This window comes from Vicugna pacos, chromosome 32 (genome assembly GCF_048564905.1).
Source record: "Vicugna pacos chromosome 32, VicPac4, whole genome shotgun sequence".
NCBI classification, from domain to species: domain Eukaryota; kingdom Metazoa; phylum Chordata; class Mammalia; order Artiodactyla; family Camelidae; genus Vicugna; species Vicugna pacos.
In genome coordinates, this window is record NC_133018.1 from 18,116,175 (window position 1) to 18,142,687 (window position 26,513).

The 26,513-nt window shown below is 36.3% G+C and overlaps 1 protein-coding gene and 1 pseudogene across 6 annotated transcripts; one reads left to right on the forward strand and one right to left on the reverse strand.

Moving 5' to 3' along the window:
- Positions 1-249: 249 nt before the first annotated feature.
- Positions 250-26,479, reverse strand: RAD9B (RAD9 checkpoint clamp component B). Of its 6 annotated transcripts, none has more exons than XM_031670094.2 (11): positions 26,319-26,479; positions 24,443-24,513; positions 23,477-23,620; positions 23,149-23,263; positions 21,530-21,629; positions 18,115-18,221; positions 12,525-12,631; positions 12,371-12,435; positions 11,712-11,834; positions 10,422-10,662; positions 250-954 (listed from the first exon to the last, which is right to left on the reverse strand). In XM_031670094.2, the coding sequence occupies exons 1-11, from the start codon at positions 26,458-26,460 to the stop codon at positions 826-828; spliced, it is 1,344 nt and encodes a 447-aa protein (XP_031525954.2). In that variant the 5' UTR covers positions 26,461-26,479; the 3' UTR covers positions 250-825. The 6 variants fall into 6 exon arrangements, with proteins under 6 accessions (XP_031525954.2, XP_072809057.1, XP_072809059.1 ...); XM_072952956.1 differs by having other exon boundaries at positions 18,115-18,248; XM_072952958.1 differs by having other exon boundaries at positions 18,115-18,248; positions 26,326-26,372.
- Positions 3,173-3,892, forward strand: LOC102545459 (dolichol-phosphate mannosyltransferase subunit 3-like; annotated as a pseudogene).
- Positions 26,480-26,513: the final 34 nt, after the last annotated feature.

A 26,513-nucleotide genomic window follows, 5' to 3' on the forward strand; every position in this document is an offset into this window, starting at 1 on the left:
GTTTCTGCAGGTAAGAAGCTAATTCTTAAAGAGGCAAAGAACAGAGACATTCATCTTGCACCTCATTCCACTCCAAACCCAGGCTTTTGGCAGTGGAGGCTGCTGTTCTATGTCAGATAATACAGAAATAAGTTCTTGGCATCCCTTCCATTAAATTTTTTTCTGCATCACATTACAAAACACATCTGAAAGTCAGGACAATTTAAGGCTATAAAATAAAATTTCACCATTTATAAAAAGACTCCAAAATGAGAGGGGTAGCTATATATTTTTATTCTTGAACTTTTATCCCCTCAGGGGTTACTTAAAATCTTAAAATATAATAAACACTGGACAGAAGTAACAGCATTACATGAGAAAGAGTTGCCTAACTTTTTACGATGTCTGAGAGCATCAAAACTCAAATGTTTGCAGTCAAATACAAAAGATACCTGATGACCAGTCACAAAGCTCTACAAGTATATTGATGCACTTAAAATGGCTGCTAAAGAAAGTTTAAATACCTTTATAAGACTGGCAAAGAAATTTGTGCTAAAAGCTCTAGTGTGAAGGTGCACTGAATTGAAGAATGCTAATGAGATTTTCCCTGCACAGGAAACTGTTCTGCCTCTCAAGTAGCATAATGGATTTAAAGCAAATTACATTTACTTGACAAGCAGCTATTTCTAGATATGGTGGTTGTACAGATGAGGTTCAGAACACCAGCAGCACCCTCCATTTCAAGGAAGTCCAAAATAATATCTTCATAAACTAAGTGTGAAAATGTGTTTGAGTTGCAAGTGAGCCAATAAATGGGTTGGGGGCCAACTCAGCCAACATTTAGTGTTACAATGTGGGAAAACTGCCATTATTCATGTCCTCTTCACTGTCACTTGCTGTTGCCAGACTGTTGAAAGGGTGGTTGAAGTGTTCTCGTTGGTCAGAAGAAACTGCTCCAAAGAACATGCAAGAAAACTGGAGGAGAAAAAAGTAACTGTTGATTCAAAGCTAAAGTCAGTGCTCATCAAACGCTCCAGGTGACAGCCCCTCTTCAGAAACTCAGCCAGTGTGGTCTCCCTAACTTTGATAGTGATGGTTCATGAAACACCCAGAACCTTCACGAGTGACCCAACACATCCTAAAACAAAACCCTTCCCTGGACTCCAAAGGCACACGGTTTGGGGTCAGCGATCTGCTTCTAACTGCCCTCCCTGAGCCACTAAAACCTGCACAAGGCCAGTGGGTGACAGAGACAAAGGGAGGCTACAGGCGATCCTGCTTGACATCGCCCCCCCTCCCTCCTGCTGCGACTCCTGACTAGAGTCAGCCCTTCCCTCCCTGGCTCTGCCTCCTGGCCCCTCCCAAGCCTCTCCTCTGCTGGATAGGAATATTAGCATTTTAAAATAATCAGATGTCTCTCATTAAAATATATTAAAAGCCGCATCCCACTCCTCCCTCCATCCTTACCTCTGCTATGGAGCTGTCTATACTCGCTTTCCCCATTTTCTCATCCTCCTACTCTTCCATCCTATCCAAAGAACTTCTGACCCCACCACTTCACAGAAGCTGTCTGTATAATGGTCACCCCAGATCGGCACATCCCAATGACGATTTTCAGTCTTCATCCCCCTTGATACTCTGACGCTTTCTTCTTGTTCCTTCCTCATGTCACATTCTCTTGGTTGCTCTTAGGCTTCTCAGCTGGCTTGCCCTCTTCTACCCAGCCTTTGAATTAGGGTTTCTCAACCTCAGCGCTACTGACATTTGGGGCCTGATGCTTCTTTGTTTTGGGGGGAGGACGTTGAGCAGCATCTCTGGCCTCCACTCACCAGATGCCAGTAGCATCCTCACTTCCTGAACTGCGAGATCCAAAAAGTGTCTCCAGACTTTGCCCCATGTTTCCCGGCCCTAGTTAAGAACCGCTGCTTTAAATGACGGCAGTCCTCTCCTCCACGCTCTCCACCTAGAACTCTCATTCACACTCCTGGCTGAAATGATTACGTATATGCCAGGGAGTCTCAGAGCTAGAATTTGAACTTCAACCCATGTATCTATCCAACAACCTACTTGATTTCTGCAACTTAACACACCCAAAAACTGAATTCATGATCTTAGCATTGAACCTGTTTCCAAACATTTTCTTTTAAGTCCCAAAACTAATCCATCACAGTCCTGCTACTTTTACCTCCTCAGTTAGCTGTCTACTCTGGCCACTTCTCTCCATCTCTAAGGAATCACCATCTCTCCAATGCTACAACTAAGCTTCCATTCTTGCCTCACTGCATCCCATTCTTCACACAGTAGTTTATCTTTCAAAAATTCAATTCTGTCAGCCCTCCCTATTAAAACCCTTCTACTACTTTAAATGCCACAGCACTTTATATGGCCATTTGCATGGTGTTTATGTCCAGCATGAGCAGACACTCACCAGTCGCTCTAGCTTCATTCACCTTGTGCCACTGTTTCCTCCAGCTCTCTGCTCTCTAACCATACTGGCCATCCTCCAGTTCCTTAAACCCCCACGCTCCCTCCATCACAGGGGCCTCGCCACATGCCACACATCTGCTCAACTTCCCTACTACGTTATCCTTTCTAGCTCAGCCCAAACACCAGTTTCAAGAATGTCTGACCTCCTGGATTAGTTCAGTTCACATCTTAAACCCTCTCAAAGCACCCTGAACTTTTCCTTTGCTGAACTTTTCAGATAATTTTTTAAAATTATCATATACTTAGTAATGTAGCTATTTGTTTAATGTCTATCTCCCCCCTAGTTTATGATCAAATTTAGGAAACTTTCTTGTTTATTTTGCTCACCATTGTATACCCCACACCTACAACACACAACTCAGCAAATACTTGTGGGAGCTGCTTGATAGGTAGGAATAATGAATAAATGAATGATCCCTGTTCTTGGTTCATCCTCATACATCAGAAGATGAAGGTGCCCTCTGCATGGTGGCAGTTCTGACAGCAGCTGTTGCACTCTTGCTCCAGATGAAACACCCCAAATCAGCTGTGATATTGGCTGTGGTGGACAGAATGATTCTGCCCCCACCCCCAGAGATAGCTACATCTTAATCCCAAGAACCTGTGAATAAGTTATATTACATGGCAAGGGGCAATTAAGGTAGCAAATGAAATAAGGTTGCTCATCAGTGACCTGGACTATCCAGGTGGGCCCAATGGAATCACAATGATCCTTCAATGTGGGAAACAGAGAAGAGTCAGCATCAGAGTGAAGCCATGTGAGAAGGACCTGACCGGCCATTGCTGCTTTTAAAGATGGAAGGAAACCACGATCAAAAAATCCAGATGATCTCAAGATAAGACAGACAGGAAAACAGGTTCTTCCCTAGAGTCTCCATAAAGAAACACAGTCCTGCTGACACCTTGCTTTTAGCTCAGTGAGACCTATTTTGGACTTCTGACCTCTGGAACGATAAGGTAATTTGTGTTGTTTTAAGCCATTAAATTTATGGTAATTTGTTAGAGCAGTAATAGAAAACCAATACGCTGCCTTTGATTTTAGTTGGAGGTATACTCTCAGTTTCCTCCAAAGAGTCTGGTCTCGATCAAGGTCAAGATCTGAAGGCTGGGGCACCAGGCAGGGGAGACGCGGGGCTGAGACTGACCACAACAAAATGCGCGCGGTGGCTGTGGGACTGGTGCCCCTGGGCTCCACCTGGGCAGCCCTGCCCGTGGGAGCCCCGGGCCTGGAGCTGCCCTTGTCCTGCCAGGAGGTCCCCTGGCCACTGCCCGCCTACCTGCTGGTGTCCACCAGCTGCTATGCCCTGGGCACTGTGCTATCTATCGCGTGGCTACTTTTCATGACTGCGAGGACGCCACCTGTGAGCTGCAGAGCCAGATCCAGGAGGCCCCAGCCAACTTGGCCCACAAGGGGATGTGCTTCTGACACCCTAACCCCATTCCTGCCCAGAGAGCCTACTCTCCCATCCTCCATTAAAGGGCCACTTTATTTTCTAAAAACAAAAACAAAAACCAAAAAAACTGAAGGCTGGAAGTGACCTAAAGATAGCATCTGTGTCTATTCAATGTATAATATCGTGCAAATAGCTCTTCGTAATGTTTATGGTACAATATTAAACTAAAAACCTTAGTTTACTTCGGTCTTTGAGAAGTGCCCTGAATTTGCTATTGACTTAGGTTAACTGTCATTTGCTCTCTCTTGTCCCTACCTACTCTTCAGCCTTTCAGTCTTTCACGGCTGGATGATCAATGCTTTGTCTGGTGCCTAACAATCGTCTACTGGAGAGAGTTTGTGAATAGCTATGCAGCTGGGAATTAGCCTCAAGTCTTACATAAATTGGGTAAGAAGATAAATTATTATTAAAAAATTTAAATAATATACATATTTTCTTAAAAATACAACTACCATGCAATCCAGCTATTCCACTTCTGGGTATTTTTCTGAAAACTATTCCACTTCTGGGTATATTTCAAAAAGGTATCTATACCCCTATACTTACTGCAGCATTATTTACAATAGCCAAAACATGGAAGCAACCTAAGCTTCCACCAGTAGATGAATAGATAAAGAAGATGTGAGATGCACAGATAGACATATCTGTATCTACCTATATATATATATATGGAAGACTACTCAACCATAAAACGGAATGAAATCTTGCCATTTGTGACAACATGGATGGACCTAGATGGTATTAGGCTAAGTGAAATAAGTCAGATAGAGAAAGACAGATGCTGTATGCTTTCACTTATATATAGACCCTAAAACACAAAACAAATGAACCTACACAACAAAACAGAAAGACTCACAGATGCACAGAACGAACAAGCGGTTGCCAGAGGACAGGGGTGGAGGGGGATGAGCGAAAGAGATAAGGGAGATTAAGAGGTACAAACTTCATTTACAAAATAAACGAGTCATGTGAATGAAATGTATAGCATGGGGAGTATAGTCAACAATATTATAACTTGGTATGGGATTTTGGTCTTTGAAAACTGCCCTGAATTTGCTATTGACTTCCTGCGATCATTTTGTAATGTATAGAAATATCAAATCACTAGGCTGTGCACTTAGAACTAACATAGTGTTTTGGGTCAATAAAAAACATCATCATCATCATAATATACATATTTTCCCCATTTTGGTGCCCTGAGAGCTGTATAATTTCTTGCTTAAACTTACTGAAAATCCACAATGAAAAAAATATTGGTCATTGTTTAGAATATAGTAATACTCTTTTATGATAGTTTAACTTGTTAAAATCCCCTTTCCCAAAGTAGAATAATACTATATAATAGATGACATGAATTAAAATTGATTTTATTTTGGAATTTTGTGATATTACTGGAGAGACTTTAAAAACTTTCTTAAGCTATCCCAAACAAACCACTGGCTATGCACTAGGAATACAGAGATGAGTAAGACTCAGGCCCGCCCTTGATGAACTCACAATCTACCTAGTGGGGTAACAAGCATATGTATTAAATTATTACGTGACAGTAATAGTGACTAGGATGAACAAAATGCTTTGAGTTCCCAAAATGCTTTCGAGAATAAGAAGACTTCAAAAAGAGAAATGTCATTTGTGCTGGGCTTTGAAGGGTGGGGAGGGGTTTGAAGGGTGAAGAAAGCAATACTATCACCCCAAGCTGCAGGAGCAATAGTATGAGTGAAAGTAGGACACAAAAGTGTATGCACTCTGCTGTCCACCTGAAATTAACACAACATTGTAAACTGACTACACCTCAATTTAAAAAAAAAGTATATGTCAAACATTTCCACTAAGATCAGAAACTAAACAAGGATGCCCACTCTCCACTGTTACTCAGTGTTGTCCCAGAGGTACAACTAGTACAAATGAATGCAACTGAACAAAACAGATCAGCTGGAGGCATTAAAGAAGAAATGAAACTATCTCTATATAAAGATGACAGTATGTCTGGAAACCCTGAGAGAACTGATGACAAAACTAATGGAAGCAATAAAATAATTCAGCAGGGTAGTAGGATACAAAATTAATATGCAAAAAGCAATAGCCTTAAAAAATAAATTTCTTCTGTATAGCACAGGGACCTATATTCAATATCTTTCAATAACCTTTAATGAAAAAGAACATGAAAATAAATATATGTGTATGTATGTATGAGTGGGACATTATGCTGTACACCAGAAACTAACACACTGTAACTGACTATACTTCAAATAAAATTTAAAAAACCAATAGCCTTCATATACACAAACAACAGGCAGTCATAGACCACAATGGTAGAGAAAACTCCATTTACAAAAGCAACATAAAAGGTGAATTACTTAGGATTAAACTTAATAAATGTGTGAAACCTATATAAGAAACACTTTAAAACAGTCCTGAAAGACACAAAAGGAGACCTGAACAAATGGTAATACATTACCTGGTTTTGGACAGAATGACTCAGTTCTGATTTTTAGTGATGTGACTGGTTCAGCACTCAAAATAAAGAAACAAATAAAACCAAGAAAGATTTGGGGAGAACCAAAATGGAAGTCAAGCAAATAAATAAAGCTACTGGTATTACAGAGTAATACACAACCAGGCTGAAATATAAGTGAGGAAAGAACTAACCTAAGTAACTTTGTAAAACAGTATTTTGAATATATACTTTATGGCTAAAGACAGAATAATGTAGACAAATATTGTACCTTTAGTAAGCAGATTTGTTTTTTTCCAGGATATAGTTTAGCAATTCTGAAACTGTGTTTGAGGACTCAACAATAAGAAAACATATTGTGGATAATAAGAGACAAGTTTCTTAGTGCCAGAGAAAGGACTTAAAAAGAAAAGGGAAAGGCCAGCACGAACCCTGCGGGATTGGATTGGAATTGGAGGTATCAGTACAAATTCATGGTTTTTAATAGATATAAAAGTTGATCAATAAGTGTGTATGTGCCAATAAGTGCATATATTTCCTAGCTCAGTCAGCTGAGAGAGCCTAGAAGTGATGAAATCTCAGTGCAAAAGAGCACACCTAGCACCCTGAAGCTGGTTTCTATATATCACCTCCAATCAAAGGAATCAGGGCTCCTGATACCAGGGCTGGAGCATGGGAAATATAAATTAAGCCTAGACAAACATTCTCTGATATGAATCTTGGCAATGTTCTCCTAGGGCAGTCTACTCAGGCAATGGAAATAAGAGCAAAAATAAACAAATGAGACCTAATTAAACTTACAAGTTTTTGCACAGGAAAGGAAACCATAAGCAAAACAAACGACAACCTATGGAATGGGAGAAAATACTTGCAAATGATGCAACTGACAAACGTTTAATTTTCAGAATATATAAACAGCTCATATAATTTAATAACAAAAAAAACCAAACAACTCAATCCAAAAATGAGCAGAGGACCTAACCAAGCAATTCTCCAATGAAGACATACAAATGCCCAATAGGCAGATGAAAAAATGCTCAATATCGCTAATTATCAGAGAAATGCAAATCAAAACTATAATGAGGTATCACCTCACACCAGTCAGAATGGCCATCATTCAAAAGTCCATGAACGATAAATGCTGGAGAGGGTGTGGAGAAAAGGGAACCCTCCTACACTGTTGGTGGGAATGTAGTTTGGAGCAGCCATTATGGAAAACAGTATGGAGACTCCTCAACAAACTAATAGACTTCCCATATGATCCAGCAATCCTATTCCAGGGCATATATCTGGAGAAAACTCAGATTCAAAAAGATACATGCATCTCAATATTCATACCAGCACTATTTACAATAGCCAAGACATGGAACCAACCTAAATATCCACTGACAGATGACTGGATAAAGAAGTTGTGGTATATTTATACAATGGAATACTACTCGGCCATAAAAAAGAATAAAATAATGCCATTTGCCGCAACATGGATGGACCTAGAAATCGTCAGTCTAAGTGAAGTAAGCCAGAAAGAGAAAGAAAAATACCGTATGATATCACTCATAAGTGGAATCTAAAAAAAAAAAGACACTACGAGCCCATCTACAAAACAGAAACAGACTCGCATACATAGTAAACAAACTTACGGTTACCAGGGAAAGGGAGTGGGAGGGATAAATGTGGGAATTTGAGATTTACAAATGTTAGCCACTATATATAAAAATAGATTAAAAAATAAGTTAAGCCTGGAACACTTTAAGATTCCGAAAAGTAAGGAAGTACTCAAAAAATGTTGGAGCTGTGTCAAAGGGACAGAGGCTCCCAATGGCCAAATGGAGCAGTTTAAGCAACAAGGAAAAAAATAATGATAGTAATAGATTATAACCCATAGAATAATACTCAAGCATATCATGACATAAATAAACAACTGAATAACAAATGGGGGAAAAGGGACAGTTCTGAAAGTGGGGTTTCATCTAATAAAAAGGAAAAAATAATTGAAAAATCACCATTTGGCAAACATCACAGTAATAACTAATTTGGACAAAAAAAGCATCAGTGGATGCTATAATTAGGCAAAAGTACAATGAGAAGTAGGATATTTGTATAGTCTTAAAGTATCTCTCCACAAGATTCTTTCAACTACTAACAGAAAAACAGTAACTTTACAGTGGAGAGATCTGGCGGACAGCAGTTCAACCATGATAGGAATTAATACCACGAAGAAGAACACAAATCTCCATCACATGCCTCCAGATGTAATGTACATGAAAAACACAGCATCACTCTGTTAAATTCTTACCAAAAATGCACAGCTAAAATTTAATCAGAAATCATCAGAAAAATTCAAATTCAGGGACATTCTTCTGAAGTGTCAAGGTAAAGAAAGACAGAGCAAGACTTAGAAAATGTTCCAGACTAAAGGAAACTGCTAACCTATGATATTAACATTCAGAGAATCTGGATGAGGCGTATATGGGAATTCTTTATATTACCTCTGCAAGTGAGTTTAAATGTTAGATTTTTAAAAATTAACACCTGATGTGCATGTATACAAGTATGTGTGGATATATATGCATAGGAAAAGCCTCAAAGGGAGAGTAATAATAAGAGTACTTGTAGTATCTCTGATTATCTTATTTGTATTTTTTCATCTTTCCCCAATGAAATGATAATTGTGTTATTACATAAATATACTTTTAACATTTGGAGAGTCTGGGAGAAGAGCATGTAGGAATTTTTTGTACTAGTTTTGCAACTTTTTAGAAGTGAAATTATTTTGAATGAAAATTTAAGCACAAAAAAGCAAACAAATAGGGTGGGCCATATTATCATAAGAACGTTACTAACACCATATGGCTTTAGCATTAGCCTGGTTCTCAGGTGCTGGCCCTCCCGTGTAAATGACAGATGCTGCTAATCCAGTAGAGATACAGCTTTATAGTCACTCTCAGCATAGTTTGACCAACCATGTGACTGGTGGTGTCATTAGAGAGGAGATCTATCTGCCACTCCTGGCACAGAATGTGTTTCGTATGAGGGCAGGAGGGAGGAAAGGAAGAGGCCTTGTGAAGATTATATTAAATATCGTAGGGAAAGTCCCCGAATGCCAGTCTGAGGAGTTCAGGTGAAATCCTAAGGGAGAAGTGAAATGATTCAAGTGATTTAGAAGCAGGAGAGTAATGCATAATAATAACTAACATTTACTGAGCACTGACCATGTGCCAGCTCCATGTATTAGCTCAATTAATTTTTACAACAATTCGATTTTAATGGGTAGCATTAGTATTATTCCTACTTTATTAATCAGAAAACTGAGGCAAAGATAAGTAACTTGTCCAAGTTACACAGCTAACAAGTGGCAAGACAGAGATTCAAACCCAGGAGCCCTATACCTCATTCACTGTAGATGTAAGGGCTGGACAGCACACCGCGGGGGAGAACCAGAGTGGGGGAGAACGGAGGCATGGAGGCCAACAGGAAGGCCCACCGTAGTTCAGATGGAAGATAAGGGTCTAAATAATTTACCCATAATGTAATTTCATTTTTGCTAGAGTTTGCCACATTAAGGCAAATAATTCCCTTTGAAAATAGACCGTTTTAGAATTTAGAATTTAAGTGACGTGATAGGAAATTTGAAGAAAAGAGTGCTGTATTCATACTCAGAGCTTACAGTTCTAAATGGCACTTTCCCTAGTGAGGAAATTGTCAGTCTTGGTGAATTTCAGGGAGGCAAGCAGCAGGAAAATGTGTTCCCGCGGTTGCCTGTGAAAAAGGAAGCACAGTATGTGTGACCAAAAAACAGGACGAGGAAAATGCTTTTGTATAATGAAAGGACAGTTTTCAGTTTTCAATTCAACAATTTTGTACTGACATTCTATAAATCAGCCTTTTCTCCATCTCAGACTGGCTTTTCCTTTCCCCTGTGGAAGACTAAGAAAATTAATTTCCAGGATACTGGGGATGGGGTGGGACAGGGAGATTGCAAAGAGAGAAGGATTGATGAGAATTCTTGACTGAGAAATGATTGTGTCTCAACCTTTTTCTTTTACCTTCCTGAGATATGGAGACCCGGGCACTTCCTCCGTGTCGCTGACACTGCTTTCTGGTACTTCACTAACGTCTCGGTTCCCTCTGTTCTTTAAAGGGCTGCCACCGTTTTCCAACACAGAGATGTTTGTGAGAGTCTCATTATGATAAAGCCTTCTGGGTACTACTTTTCTGGAGATATACTCTGGGGCCTTGCCGGTTGCATTTTTACCAGCCTTTGAATTTGAATGTATTGAATCTGACCTGAAGTATTAAGAGAGATTAAATGAATGAACTGTTTAATTTGAAATAATATTTTTATGTAACTAACAGAGCAGTATGGGATGACAACGATAACACTGGTTTAGGAAACATGCTGAAATAACTTTGAACTAATTCTTGAAAGCTAAGATTTACAAATATGATTATTTAGAAATTCTCTTGGCAGTTCAAATTTTTCAGTAATGCAACCCTGTGTACATGAGACAATCTTGTGCTATGTACGGGTGAAGTTAGAAAAAAAGTCAAATAAATTACGATGCATCTGTATAATAAAATTGTGTACAGTCATTAAAACTCATGTTTCCAAGTCATAACCAGCAATACTGGAACATGTTCACAATATAATATTTTGTGGGAAAAAAGGACACAAAATTATACATGCTATATGATCGAATCTTTAAATTACACATGCTATATGATCCAATGTTTTAAAATACAAATACACACAAACTTAAAAGTCTGAAAGAAAATTCAGTGAGACAAATGTTAACAGTGGCTACTGCTAGGTGGTAAAATTGTGGGTGCTTTTGATTTTATTCCTTATACTTTTCTGCATTTTCCAAATTCCCATAGTAACTTCATGTTACTTTTACAGTGAAGCACCCTACCCTCCGCCAAAAAAATTTATGAAGAGACAAAAGGAAAAGAAAAAGAAAGAAAAACAATGGCTGTACACATGTTTAGGAGAGTTCTAGGTAGCGAATACAGACTTTCCCATAAAACTTAACACTGTATCACGCCTAAAAAACAACTACTGAAAATGGAAATGAGTTATAGGTAATTACAAAGATAAACCAGATGGTCCTGTTAAATTCTGATCATAAGAAAAAAAGCAAATATCTAGTGAAAGATGGGTGATATTTCTGTTACAGTTAGATGTTACTGTAACATACTGAAATAACTTTTAAATTTTCTGATCTTCTAATGTTCTCATCCTCAGTTGTTTCCTAAATGAATGCCATTGAAGTATTTCAGAATAAGATTGCAATGGTTTTATCTCAACCAATAAAGATACTAAAATACGGCCTCACCTTTTTCGTTTTTGTGAAAGACACAGTGATTGTGGCGAAGACGCTCTGCTTGGCTCATCAGCTAACGTAGCCAAAATGAAGTTGGCTTCCAATAGCATATCATCAACACTTAAAGCCAGCGGTCTAAAAAAGGCAAAGTCAGAGCAAATATCATACTCATTTTCTGATGGACACTGGGAGAACATTAGAAAGTGATACTTCATTTGGGAGTAAAAAGAAACAGTAAAAGTAGAAGTCCTCACAAATTAACACAGTCCTAAGAGCAAAAAAGGCCCTTAGAAATCATCACATCCAGTTTCATAAAACACATCTAACCTAATCTCTCTGAAATTTTAGTTCTGAAATATCATATAAAGTACTATAGTTTCATAGAAATTTGACTTGTTTAAGCCATGTATAATTTCCTAATTCGGCAATTTATTCAGCAGCGTGTCAAGTCTATAAACATTTTCACTCTGCAATAATATACCTTTCTCAATCATGTTACCAATTTAAAAAAACAGGTTATGACATCTTTCAAAATTTTAGTTTGATAAGTATTGCTAGTAGAGTTAAGAATTTCTGAGGTGTGAATTAATTTCAAAGTAATCCAAATGATTTTACTATTAATACATAGTAAAGGAAAAAGAAACAAACTCAGAAATTTCCCAAGGACCTACTTTCCGGGAAAATCAAAATACATGGATATAGGCACATGGGTAGCTTCTGAAAATGTCAGCATTCCCTGAAAAAAAAAAAAGAGGAAAAAAAAGAATGAAATCTGTATTAAAAACTACCAGTGATCATCCTAATTGGAAACAAATTTTGATTTACCTTCAATTCTTTGAAGTAAAATGTAATTTCAGTGTTGACTCCAATTTGATAGAAGTCAAACTCATCTCGGCCAACAAACATCTCACTGTATACAGACTTGGTTAAATCTGTTCAATATTATAGGAAAGTAAAGAATAAAATTAGTTCTAGAGGTATCTGTTAAATTTAACATGAAAATATAACCATAAGTGGTAGGTTAAAAATAGCCTTACATTTTAAAAAAATTAGCCACAAATTCTTGGACATTCCTTCATTAAGAAGTGGGGTCCATGTCTATGTCCATGTCCCCTCCCCTTGAATCTAGGTAAGTGGGTTCTCTGACTGCTGTAACCAATAGGATATGGTGGAGTGACCTGGTGCTGGTTTCTGTGCCCAGGTCATAAGGGACTGGACACCTCCACTCCCTCTACCCTATGTCCTGCAACACTAACTCTTGGGACTCAGCCACCATGCTGAGTTCATACTATATGGAGTCTAAGCTAATGAAGAGGCCACATGTGTGCAGGCAGCTGAACTCCCAGCATCAATTACCAGCCACATCAGTGCACCATCTTGGATGTCTTCAGATGATCCCAGACCCAGCCACTATCTAACTGCAGCTGCAGGGGAGATTCTAAGTGAGAACTGCCCAGCTGAACCCATCAACCCAAAGAACCATGAGAGAAAGAAATAAGAATAAATTATTTTAAGCCACTACATTTTGGAGAGAAGTGGCTATATTTTGGAGTGGCAAACAATTAAATAACCAGAATACTATAAAATTAATTTATTCTAAAGAGAACTACTATTTATGAATACAGTTTACATATATAAACTTATTATATATATATATAAACTATATATATAAACTATTTTAAAGTGTACAATTCAGTGGTTTTTAGTATATTCATAAGATAGTACAACCATCACCATTTTCTAATTGCAGAACATTTTAATCACCTCAAAAAGAAACCACACAGCCATCACCAACCACCCCCCATCCCCTCCCCTCCCAGCCCCTGCAAACCACTGGTCCACTTTCTGTCTCCATGGATTTACTTAGTCTGGATATTTTATAAAAGTGAAAGCATACAATAGGTAGCCTTTTGTGTCTGGCTTCTTTCACTTAGCATCATGTTTTCAAGGCTTATCCATGCTGTGGCATCTATCATTACTTCATTCCTATTTGTTGCTGAATAATATTCAGGTATATGGATTTATCGTATTTTGTATATCCATTTATGAGTTAATGACTTTTGGGTAGTTTCCACTCTGTGACTAGTATGAATAATGTGCTATGAACATGTGGACTAGGAGGTGGAAGCCACTTATTAAAGATGTCAGAGAAACAAAACAGAAAAAAACTTGTGCCTTGATGGCAATGGAGTGATACCAACCACTATTATTTTATTTTGTGTTTTCTGTCACTCATAGTTGAAAACAATTTTAATGCACTCTGTACTTTTTAATGTAGATTTTTGCATATTGTTCTCTTAAATAGAAGTAAATTATATCTTATATGTCTTCTATTCAAGAAGAAATTATTGGACTTGGATTTTTCTCAACTAGTGTCATAATGTTTGGAACTTTACGTGTACATTCCAAGATAATTAAAGATGCAGATTATTATGCTCTTTAATCCTTATCACATGTTCTTTTATGATTTAAAAATGAATCATGCACCAAAAACACAAATGACAAAAGAAAAACAGATAAACTGGACTTCATCAAAAAAGAAAAGTTTTGTGCTTCAAAAGACACTATCAAGAAAGTAAAAAATTACTTAACAGAATGGGAGAAAATATTTGAAATCATATACTTGATAAGGGGATAGATTTCAGAACAATAAAAAGACAAATAACCCAAGTGAAAAAGTAAGCAAGGGACTTGAGCAGACATTTTTTCCAAGGAAGATAATACAAATAAACAATAAGCACACAAAAAAGATACTCAATATCATTAGTTATTAAGGAAATGAAATTCAGAACCACAATAAGACAACCCTTCACACCCACCAGTATGGCTATAACCCAAAAGACAGATAATAACAGAGTATTAATGAGGGTGTGGAGAAATCAGAAACCTCAAACACTGCTGGTGGGAATGTAAACTGGTGCAGCTGCCTTGGAAAACAGTTTAGCAGTTTTTCAAAATAACACAGATTTACTGACTCAGTAATTCCACTCCTAGATATAAACCCAAGATGAATGAAAACATACGTCCACACAAGTATTTGTACATAAGTTCATGGCAGCATTATTCATTAAGAGCCAAAAAGTGAAACAACAAAAGTGCCCACCAAATGATAAATCAATAAATCAAATGTGGCATATCCATACAATGGATTATTATTGAGTAGGAAATTCATTTTCAATACATACTACTACATGGAGCAACCTTGAAAACACTATGCTAAGAGAAAGAAGCTAGCACAAAAGGCCACATGTTATATGATTTCATATGCGTGAAATGTCCTAGAGTAGGCAATCCATAGAGACAGAAAAGAGACTAGCACAGGGCTGGGGAGTTGGGAGGAAATGGGAAATGACTGCTAACAAGTATGATTACATGTTCTAAAACTGATTATATCCATACTCATGTTTCTCTTCAGATCTAAATCTTTTGCCTTTTACTAAAATTGATTGTGATAATGACTGCAGAACTCTGAATATGCTAAAAACCACTGAATTATACACTTTAAGTGGATCAGTTGTATGGTATGTGAGTTACATGTCAATAATGCTGTTTTTTAAAAAAGAATGATGAATTTGGAGGAAAATAGATGCTTTTTCAATTTCCTGATACCCCACCTTATCGCCACACACAATATCTGTATACTATTTGCAAATATAAATTCAATGTGGTATTTATAATAATTATACACTCCTCTTGAACTCCCTAAAAATTAAGGACCTGCTACAAGTTCACTTCCATAAATGAAACTGTTTATATTAAATACAGAATTCTCATCTAAACTGATCTAAGAAGAATAAAGTTTCTAATGAGACTGATAGAAAGATATAATTTTGATTCCCATGTATTTTTTGTTTTTCATTCATATGTTTAATAACTTAAATATCATTCAGTATTTTTAATAAAACCTTACAACACAAGGATTTTTACTGATAATTATATCTGTAGGTAGGGCCCATTTTGAAAATCCAACTTTATTTTCAAACCTTTCAGCTAAGCAAATTCTAATTTTAAAAGCCCCAATTCTCACATCTGTGTCTATTAGCTCTAGCTATTAATGAGTCATCAAATATATTCCTATAGCTTATGGATAGATTTATATTAAATTCATTATTTATTCCTCAGTTATTAATCTTCTTGTTGCTACTGTAAATGGGGCTTTTCCTTCTATTATGTTCTCTAACTGAATATTGTTATATGTGAAAGTACTGATTTTCTGCATCTTGTATATCCTGCTACCTTACTGAATTATCTTGCTGTCTGAGTTAGTTCCATCATTGATTCTCTAGGGTTACTGGGTGTACTATCACGTCATTTGCAAAGATAGATGGTTGTACTTTTTCTTTATTGCCTCTAATTGACTTCTCTTATCTAACTGCATTGACTAATAACTCAAGCACAATGTTAAATAGTAAAGGAGATAGTAGGTATCCTTGCCTTGTTTCTGATCTTAGTATAACTTACTGTTTTCCTATTAAGTAAGATGCTGGCTTTGGTATATACAAATATATATATATATATTATCATGTTTAAAAAGTGTCCATCAATTCCTATATTCTTCAGCATTTTATATCAAGAATATTATACCTTTTCTAAGGCTTTTTCAGCATTTTTGGAGATAATCATATAAATTCTTTCCTTAAATCTATTAATATAGTCCTTTATGTGACTAGCTTTTCTAATATTGAACCACCCTTACATTTCTGAAATGAATGCCATGTGGTCATGGTGTATAATATTCTTAAAGAGGTGTTGGATTTTGTTCCCTAATATTTTATTCAACTTTTAAGTGCATTTTTAAAAAATGAAAATATCATACTATGCATACTATCTTATACTCTATTCAATAATATATCCTAAGTATTTTTCCATGTCAGTAAGTACATTTTCCTAATTATTTGTGTGTGTTGGTGTTTTGTTTTCCACCACAAAATGAGCTTCAATAAACATCTTCCATACACACATTCAGAAAGAAAGAAATATATATTATGCACATACATAAAACTACTTTTAATAGCTTCATAGTACTTCACTCAGCCCATCTCCAGCTGTCAGATCTGAGGTGTAGAAAGAGATGTACCAAACTATTAAAAGTCCTTGTCTCTAGATAGTAGAATTTCAGGTGACTTTTTTTATCAGTGATTTTTCTGTGTTTTTAATTTTCTCCAATGAACATAAATTATGCAAATGTTAAGAACAAAGGAGAAATGGTACATATATTTTAAAAGGACCAAACAATACCTTGCAAATACCATCATCTCAATTAAGAAAGCTCATGTCACTCCCAGGGTGCTGGCACAGAGTAAGTTCAATAATAAAATTAAACAATTGGGTCCCTAGTCAAACATAACTATAACTACTTATTAGAAAGCTGCTCACAGGGGACAGTGTCTCTTGGTTACTAAACGGCCATCTTTATTCAGAGATGGCATTATGAATATAAAACAGATCCTTTCACTAGCCAAGCATATATTTTCCAGATCATGCACTCCTGAGTGCAAAAAAAGAATGCTAGATGAGACTTGAGAGAAGCAATAAGAGCACGCTGGTAATGAGCCTGAGCCCTGGAGCCTGACTGTACTTCGATCAGAATACACCACTCATTAACTGTGTGACAGCAGGCAAGTCACTTCACTTGGTTTCTCTGTGCTTCATATTCTTCATATGGAAAACGGGGATAATAATAGCACCAACATCATAGAATTGTTATGAAGATCAACTGGATTCATAAATGTAAACCATTTAGAACAGAACCTGGCACAAACTAAACACTGCAAAAGTCATCTGACCCAACTTAAGCTCTGGTTCTACTGCTTTTTCACTTTAAAATAATACGTTTCTTCCTTTCTATTCTTTCTTTACTGTTATCGCCAAAAATAATTAACCAAGGTCATAGCTTGTGCCAAAAAGACCCTAGCAAATTTTCTTAACACCAAAACTTCTGATTTAATCGTGCCTTAGTTTCTCCATTCCATCTAGATAACTCTTGGAAGAACTGACTTAAGAAGTATTCACATTTTTTATGTATTTGCCATCTGCAATATCTTACATTTCTAATTCAGAGTTATTTTTCCTTCTTATGTGGTCAAAGATCATCTCAATTGGATTGCTGGCCTTTTAATTTTTCTTTATGCTAAACAAAAGGATGAGAAACAGACTTTAAAATCTTAATTGAAAATGTATTTTTCTCAGTCACCATTCTCTTAACTTTAAAACAACCTGAATTTCAAAGCCAAGTATTTTCATTACTGATAAATTTCTTGAGTCTCTTAAAAAGTTTAATGATCTTTCTATATCTTACTGCTTTTTAGACAAGAATAAAGATTATGCCACTAACATTTACTATACAACCACGCAGTAATCAAGAAAGCCAGGAAGTAATATTCCATCAAAGCACCATGACAGACATAATCCTTACCCATTGAATCCTCATTAGAACTCTTAATGCAAACACTCAGTGGAGTAGCAGCAAGAGTAACTTCCTCTTGACTCGATGGAAAAAGAACAATTGCCTCGGCAAGTACTCTGTGAAATGTGATGAAAAATATTACACTATTTGAAAAACAAACAGAAAGAAATTAACCTATTTAATGGGACTCAAATCTTTAATCTGGAAATAAATAGGTTAATTGTCCTGGATTTTAAAAAAGCTACCCAAAAGACTTACCTTCCGTCTTCTACATGAGCTGCTACATTTTTAGCATATCTTAAAATTATAACATCATTTGAAGGCCAAGAGAATAGTAAAATATATTCTAAGTAAAACATATGAAAGCTGCAGGGTAAATAAAACCCTAAAATAAAATGTCTTCAATTTTGTTTTTATATACCCTATACGAGTACAAAATGGAGTTATTCAAATGGGCTGAACTGTGCTGAAGATTCAGTGAAGGGGTAGAGGCTTACAAGGAGCTTGATTCTCTTTCCCTTTGTTACTTGTCCTAGATTACTAGCTTTTTCTTTCAAGGTTGTCTTGACATCATCCCAAATGCCCACTCTTCCCAGGCTCCCATTTTAAAAACATCTTTATTGAGATATAACTCACATTCTACACAATTCACAGATTTAAACTGTGATTTGCATTTCCCTAACAACTAATGATATTGAGCATCTTTTCATATGCTTTTTGACCATTCTTTAGAAAAATATCCATTCAAATCCTTTGCCCTTTTTATTTTATTTTATTTTATTTTTTGAGTTAGGTCATTTATCTTTCTATTATTGCAAGTTCTGGCCTATTTTTGAAATTGAGCTGTGGTTAGATAAAAATGAGGTTCATAGAATTTATGTAATGTTGGTGTTAACCTGATGCTAGACATTAGATTAGCAGTGTTTCTTTATGCCAAAATGTCAGAAACACCCTACCAAATTAATCTGGGAGCTTTTCCAGTGTTAAGGGAGAGGTGCTGTACAAGATATCAAATAACCTGATACAAAAAATGACAACATGAATGTGCAATTCAAAAAGGAAGAGAAATACAAATTGCTAATAAATATAACAAAAGACAGCAAAAGAGAATGTGACAATGAATGTATGTATGTTCATGTATAACTGAAAAATTATGCTCTACACTGGAATTTGACACAACATTGTAAAATGACTATAACTCAATAAAAAAGTTTATATATATATAAAAGTTTATATATATATATATATATATGAAAAGATGCTCCCACTCCACAGTAATAAAATAAACACAACAATAAAGAACATCTAATAATGCTATTTCTACCTATCAGGTTGGCAATTTTTTAAATTAATCATATCTTTTACTTGGAAGGATTCTCCTACACTTTTGGTGGGAATGTAAATTGGCACAAACTTCTCAAATGGCACTTTGGTAGTCAGTATGTATGCAAATTAAAAATTTGTGTACGCCTTTGACCCAGCAATTTCATTTCTAGGACTCTGTGCTTCGCAGCCTTTAAGATGGCCCTCAGTGATCCCTACCTCCTGGTATTCATATACCCTTACATACTCCCCTCCCCTAGAGTATGGGCTGGACTTTCAGATTCACTTTTAACAAGAAGAAAATGGCAGAAGTGATGAAATGTCAATTCTGATAGAAAGACTATGGCTTTCATACTAGGAGTTCCCTCTCTCTCACTCTCTCTTTCTGATTACCAGTTGCCATGTTGTGAGGACAATCAGACAGCCTACAGAGAGGCCTACACAGTGAGTACCTGAGGTCTACCAGCCATCACCTGACTGAGCTTAGCAGCTGACCTTCTGAGGCCTCCCAAAAGCCACAGGAGTGAGTTTGGGAATGAATCCCCCCAAAGTCTGGCCTTCAGATGAAACCACAGCCCTGGCTGATGGCTTGACTTCAACCTCATGAGAAACCTTGAGCCAAAAGCACCCAGCTAAGTCACACTTAATAAATGTCTAGTTTTTTAAAGCTTTAATTTATGTGGAAATTTGCTCCATAGAAATAGGTAACTAACATTCTTTCCTATGCATTTCTAGCAGCATTGTTTTGATGGCAAAAAGTTGGAAACAACCAACTTTTTCACTAATAAGTTAATGGGTAACTAAATTATGGTTCAGTCATACAATGAAAAATTATGCAATCATTAAAAAGATAGACTTACTTAAATTGACATAGAAACTAAAAAAAAAAAAGTTTCCAAACAATAAAAATAGTAGGACATTTTCTTTAAAAAAAATAAAAACTCTAAATAAGTATGTGTCTAGTATGTGATATAAATTTGAAAGAGAGAGGAAGACAGAGAAAGAGATAACCATAGCTTTAGGTAGAGGGAAAGTTACAGAGAGACTGGCTATAAATAGAAGATGTAGAAGGATCTACACCAAATTGTTAGCAGATGTTACCCCTGCCAAGTGGGATACATGAGGCAAGCAGAGGAGAAAGACTTCCAGGTTTCATCTTTGCACTCTTCTATAAATTTTAGATGTATTGCAAGGAGCTTGCATTGATTTTGTAATTTAAAAACCAAAAAAGATAAAATATCTTTGGGCTCACAAAGTAATTAATGTTTCATGTTTAACATTACAGCTTAACTAAAAAATTGAGTACTTTAAGTAACTGACATGCCTCACTCATCCCCTAAGGGGGAAAAAAAAACAGAAACAGGGATAAAAATCAGTTCATGTAAGAAATGTTAAAATTTCCTTGTGTATTTCTTTCAGGTATACAGCTAAGTGATTCAGTATTTTCACAGATTATACTCCATTAAAAGTTATTACAAGGTTAAAAAGACTCAGAAGGCACCATATAATTGCAAAGTATTATTAGATAATATGTTTTTCTCTTAATATCACTTGATGTAGAAACCCACTGATGGGTATTTCTAGAACTTTCTTGGCTACTAAATTATTATTGCTACCATTAGGAAGTTATTATCTACTGTTATCTTTCTCAAGGTTTCCTCTTGATCCTGTAAGGTGATTGCTCCAAGTTCAGTGGTAGCTTTAAAAAAAATGTAACTGATTTAAAAGTCTAGGGCATTAATTCTTTACTCTGTGATCATACATATTCAGAAAAATAAAAATAAACAACAGAGGGGGGTGGGAAGGGATAAATTGGGAGTTCAAGATTTGCAGATACTAATATATATAAAATAAAAAATAAGTTTATACTGTATAGCACAGGGAACTATATTCAATATCTTATAGTAACTTATGGTGAAAAGGAACATAAAAACGGATATATGTATGTTCCTATATGACTGAAGCCTTGTGCTGTACACCAGAAACTGACACAACATTGTAACCTGACTATACTTCAATAAAAAATATATTTTAAAAAATAATTTGTGTAAATATTAGATATCCAAAAATAATAATAAATAAACACCAGAGGACTCATTACCTTGGTTGAATCATTAGTGTATTAATACACATATTCTTTTCAAAAATAACTTGCACAGGCTGACTTTCTTGAAAACAAATATTATGAATCCTTTTAATACCTTAAAAATAAAAAAGCAAACTGTTAATAACTTTAAGTGCAAAATTGACAGATTTAAAAGGCTTTAAGTTTCACAGCCAGAGTAAAATAATAAAATTAAAGTAATATTTAATATGTGGAAGGGGCACATAGCCTACAAGAAGCACTATTCCTTAATGAATGTGTTTATCGCTCCCTAGTGGACATCATGGAACATGTCATACCCTCCGACAAATTAGTTGAGTTCCCACAGCAGGTTCAGGGAGCTTATGTACTGTGACAAAGCTAATAAGAAATACAGAAGAATCCACACCCAAATCTGTGCGATGTCAAAGCTTGCTAGGCTTTTAATCACGCTTTTTACATGATTCTGCTTTGACATGAAACGAAGTTTAAAGAATGGAAAAAATAATGTTAAATAATTGATATTTTGCAGGAGAAAAATTAAGGAATATAATACAAATATGAGATGAAATTAAAATATTAAGATGAATGTAAGACAAAATTAAGAAATAAAAGATAAATTGTAACATGAATATAACCTTCCAGAAGATCTTTCCATTACAAAAATATTTGGACCAATATTACAAGAACAAGACTTTTTAAAACATACAATCATATCTGGTAACTTCAAATAAAATAGCAGCAATCATAATACCTATAACTATAGCTAACTACAGCTAGCTAACTCTTAGAGAATGTGCCGGGTATTACTTTAAACACTTTAGAAATAAAACTTCCTATAACTCATTGAATCTTCACAAAAACCCTAGGAGGCTGGTACTACCATTGTCTCCATTTTACATATTAGGAAACTGAGGCACAAAGATGTAAAATAATTTGCCCAACATCTCAGCAAGGAAGGGGCAGATTCCACCCCAGACCCTATGATCTCCAGAGATCCTGCTCTTAGCTACCATGCTATACATATTCAACCATGTAAAATCCTGTATGATTACAACATTTGAATATCCACCATGTAAGGCTGGAAGACAGGAAATCTCTTTTACAACTTGATGTAGCAGAGAGAATGAATGAAGGTTTTGGTTCCTTCTACTGTGAGGCTGGACTCAAACCCAGGCTCTGTGACTTACTAGATCTGTGACCCTGGGCCAGGTACCATGCTCCTTTCAGTCCCAGATAAAACACTATTTGCATCCTAGAGCATTTCCAATACAGGTAGGCAATATTCTTTTCTGTTCTTACCAAGGGACACTTACCAAGACACTCTTACAGAATATCATCAAGCAGCCAGTTAAGTTTAGAACAATCAATTGTTTGAATTCAGAAGGACATAAAAAAAAAAAAAGGTCTGTATACAGGCAAAGCTTGTGCCATTGACAAGCCAAAACAGGAAATCATTAATACCAACCATCTCACAAGACTTCTACAGAGATAATACTTACAACTACCCTATCACAAAACCACACAAATTCGAAACAATAAGGAAATGGGAGGTCCTGATGTGCAGTTTGAATATTAAACATGAAAAATACTTTTAAAAAACCACAATATTTTACACTAGTTTTAATTATACCTACCATGTCTGCAGAAGAACTGAATAACTACTTTGCACTTATCAGAGCTGGTGAATATTTTGCACTTCTCTACATTTCTTTCGAGGGAATTGAGACATCTAAAGATGGGCAGAATTGACTGTAAAACAAATAAATTATAGAACAGTACACACTTAATATGGCTGGTTGATTAGTTTAAAATAACTAACAAAGGCAGAGTATGTATATTCAGAAATGAACAGACTTATCTTACATGCCATTTAAACCAAGTATTAAGTATAGAATAGGTATTATGTCCCGTATAACAAATATTGCTACAGTACTGCAGAAAACCAGGCCCACGTACACTTACTTTCATTCCCAATTTGCAATTTAAGTTCAATATTGTGTCACTGTCATTCGTTTTCACTGACCATTGATAATGTTGAAAAAACACAGAGGAGAAGAAGACACATCCGTATGCTGACCGACCAGAATTCATAGATCTTAAAGAAAGCTAGAAAATAAAATACTAGCTATTTAGGAAAAAAATCAACTTTCTTCAAATGATTAATTCAAAATATTCTATTATGTTTAACATCACATTGAAATATGTTCAAATAAGGCTATAGGATATTAACTGCATTAAAGGGGCTACATTATACATATGAATTATAATATACACATAATATGGACTATATTATACAGTGTGTATTGAATTTGCATATGCATACACATATGTGTACATATCCATATTAAATACATAGCAGTATTAAATCTAAAGTCTTGCATGTTGAAATTGTAAAAATGTACATGCCTACAGGCGCTTTGACTTTAATGCACAAAGTGGTAGAAGGCAACATAAAAGGGAGTGAAAAGATTGCGGCAAAATGGCAATCCCCTGCCTCGTCTAAAGGGAGAAATTGTTAGTCAGCGTCAGCCAACTACTTCCACTTGGGAAAGCAGGCTCAAAACTGTCCGGTCTTCTGAGCTTTCAGAAGAAGCAGGAAATTCAGATTTTTATGTGGCCTTTCCCAATTATTAAGTGTTAGAAAATACTTCAATCTTTTTAAAAACAGTGCAGGCCCCACAAAACACTTCTGTAAGTCATATCTAACCTCCCGACCAGTTTGTGATGTCTGGTTTACATTAATTGTGAGTATCTGTACAATTTTTAAGTTAACTATGCTCCAAATGTACTCAGATATGTAAAATAAAGATGAACAGTGAAAGAGATGTTTAAGATTTCTAGACTTCCTAGTTAACATTCAGTCTGTACTGGGATCTTTAAATAGCTTTTGCCTTAATAGATGGTCTATTAATTAATTTTCCTACTTACACCTTTTTCAGAGGGGTCTAGCCACAGCTCGTCATTAATTCGTGAGAGAGCTTGGATTGCTTTCCCAAATACTACGGAGAAAAAGAAAGGTACTTTTCCATATTCTCTCTCTCCAACAATAAAAACAAATCACAGAACCACTTGAGCATTCACAGGACTCAAAAGAAATTCATAAAGAACAGTGTTTTACAGACTAGTACTACAAACTGCTTTAAGAAATACAGTATAATACCTTTGGCAAAATTACAGACACATAGCAAGTGCTCAATACATTCACAGAATGAGTGTGTGAAATGATAAAATGCAACAAAATTCTTCCTTTCTGTATGTTTGCAGCATCGCATAGAACTACTATGCCAAGACAATTTCTATATTAATATATTTTAAAACTTGGTTTAAATAAATGTATTGCTCTGTCCCCTCAAAGTGTAAAAACAGAGCCTAGAGAAGATGATTTGAAGGGTTTTAATAACTTTAATAATTTGAAGGTGGCAAAATCAAAACAGGTCATGAGAGGAAATTAGAAGCATTCAAGATATATCACTGCTGTTTGAGTATGGAAGGTGCCAGATCTTCCCACCAAATACAGATGCTCTGTCAGAAAGAGAGGCTAGGGCTGGATAAAACAGTGGTCTGATCTGGTACGACACTGTTAGTGTTTTTATAAATTATGAATAAGTTAAAATGTGGCAAATAGATATGAGATACTATGCTGAAAAATGAATGCCATATCGATCCATGGAGAAGTATAAAAAAGCAAAACTAATTCCAGAACATAAAATAGATTATAATGCTTAAGAATCCAAAGTGTGTGAGTTGGGGTGCAGGCCTCAAACTGAGAAAGACAGGATGACCAGGAAAAGAAAAGAAAAGATAGAGGCATTTGTCCCTTTTTACCAACTCACATTCACCCCTTCTTCCTGGAACTGTTTTTTGAAGACCTTTCATTCATTCAATAAATATTTATTGAGCACCTAGTATGTTCGAAGTACAGTACAACCCAAGGCAATAAGGGAAGAACAATAAACTAGACAGGTACAGTTCCTACCCTCCTAGTGCTCACAGTCCAGGAGGAAAAACAAAATTAAACAATAATACAAATAATTACTTATTGAGAACTGAGGTACACACTGCAAAAGAGAACTTTCTAGAACTCTGGGAAAATACAACAAAGGGGTACTTGTGCTTCCCTTTCCTGTTCACTAATACTGTTCCACAGATGCCCTCAATACAGGGGAAGCCAGCTGCAACACAATGCCTTTCAACATCATTTTTAGGTTACAGTCTGTAGGAAACCTTTTCTAAATAGAGACTTCCTGGAGTAACTTACACGATTTATAATAAACAATAGTTTCTGTACATTCCCATTTACTACACAAACCCTTTAACAAAGATGCTGTTATTATTCTTATTTTACAGATGAGGAAACTGAGCCCTGAAGTGAGTCCGTGGCTTGTCCCAGGTCACACATTAAAAAAGGTAGAATTTGGAATAAAAGCCATATTTATGCTTTTCTCATGGCACTGAAATATTTCAACAGCCCAAGCATTATTTTCCTCAACTCCTCCCCACGCAGTCCTTATCACCGCGAATTTGAGGCCTGCCCTTCCCACCGCTGTCCTTTGATGCAACTTCCTCTCATGGACACCCATGAATATTAATACTACGTGAAAATAAAAGCAGATGGGCCTTCATTCTCCCCTTGGAAGCTAACGGGACCCTGAGTGGGTGGGTGGGTGCTAGCTGTGGCCAGGCCTTGTGTCCTCAGCCCTTAGGCATAAAAGCAAATGTCAAGAAATGAGACGATGGTGTAAACTTCCCCATGAACTGTTGGCTTTCTCTTCTCTACACATCAAGGCAAGGAAGGCCACTCCACCTTTCACCTGACTGCCGCTCATCCCGCACTTCAGCATGGCTGCAAGCCCTAAAAAGTTGAGGCAAACGGCGCGCCTCAGCTCGACGGCCCCAAGTGCCCGGATATTTCCCGCGCTTTTCGAAACTTCGCGATCTTGGCCCATCCCCCAACCCTGACGGCTATTTTCCAAAGAGTAACTTCGCTTTACGGCGGGGA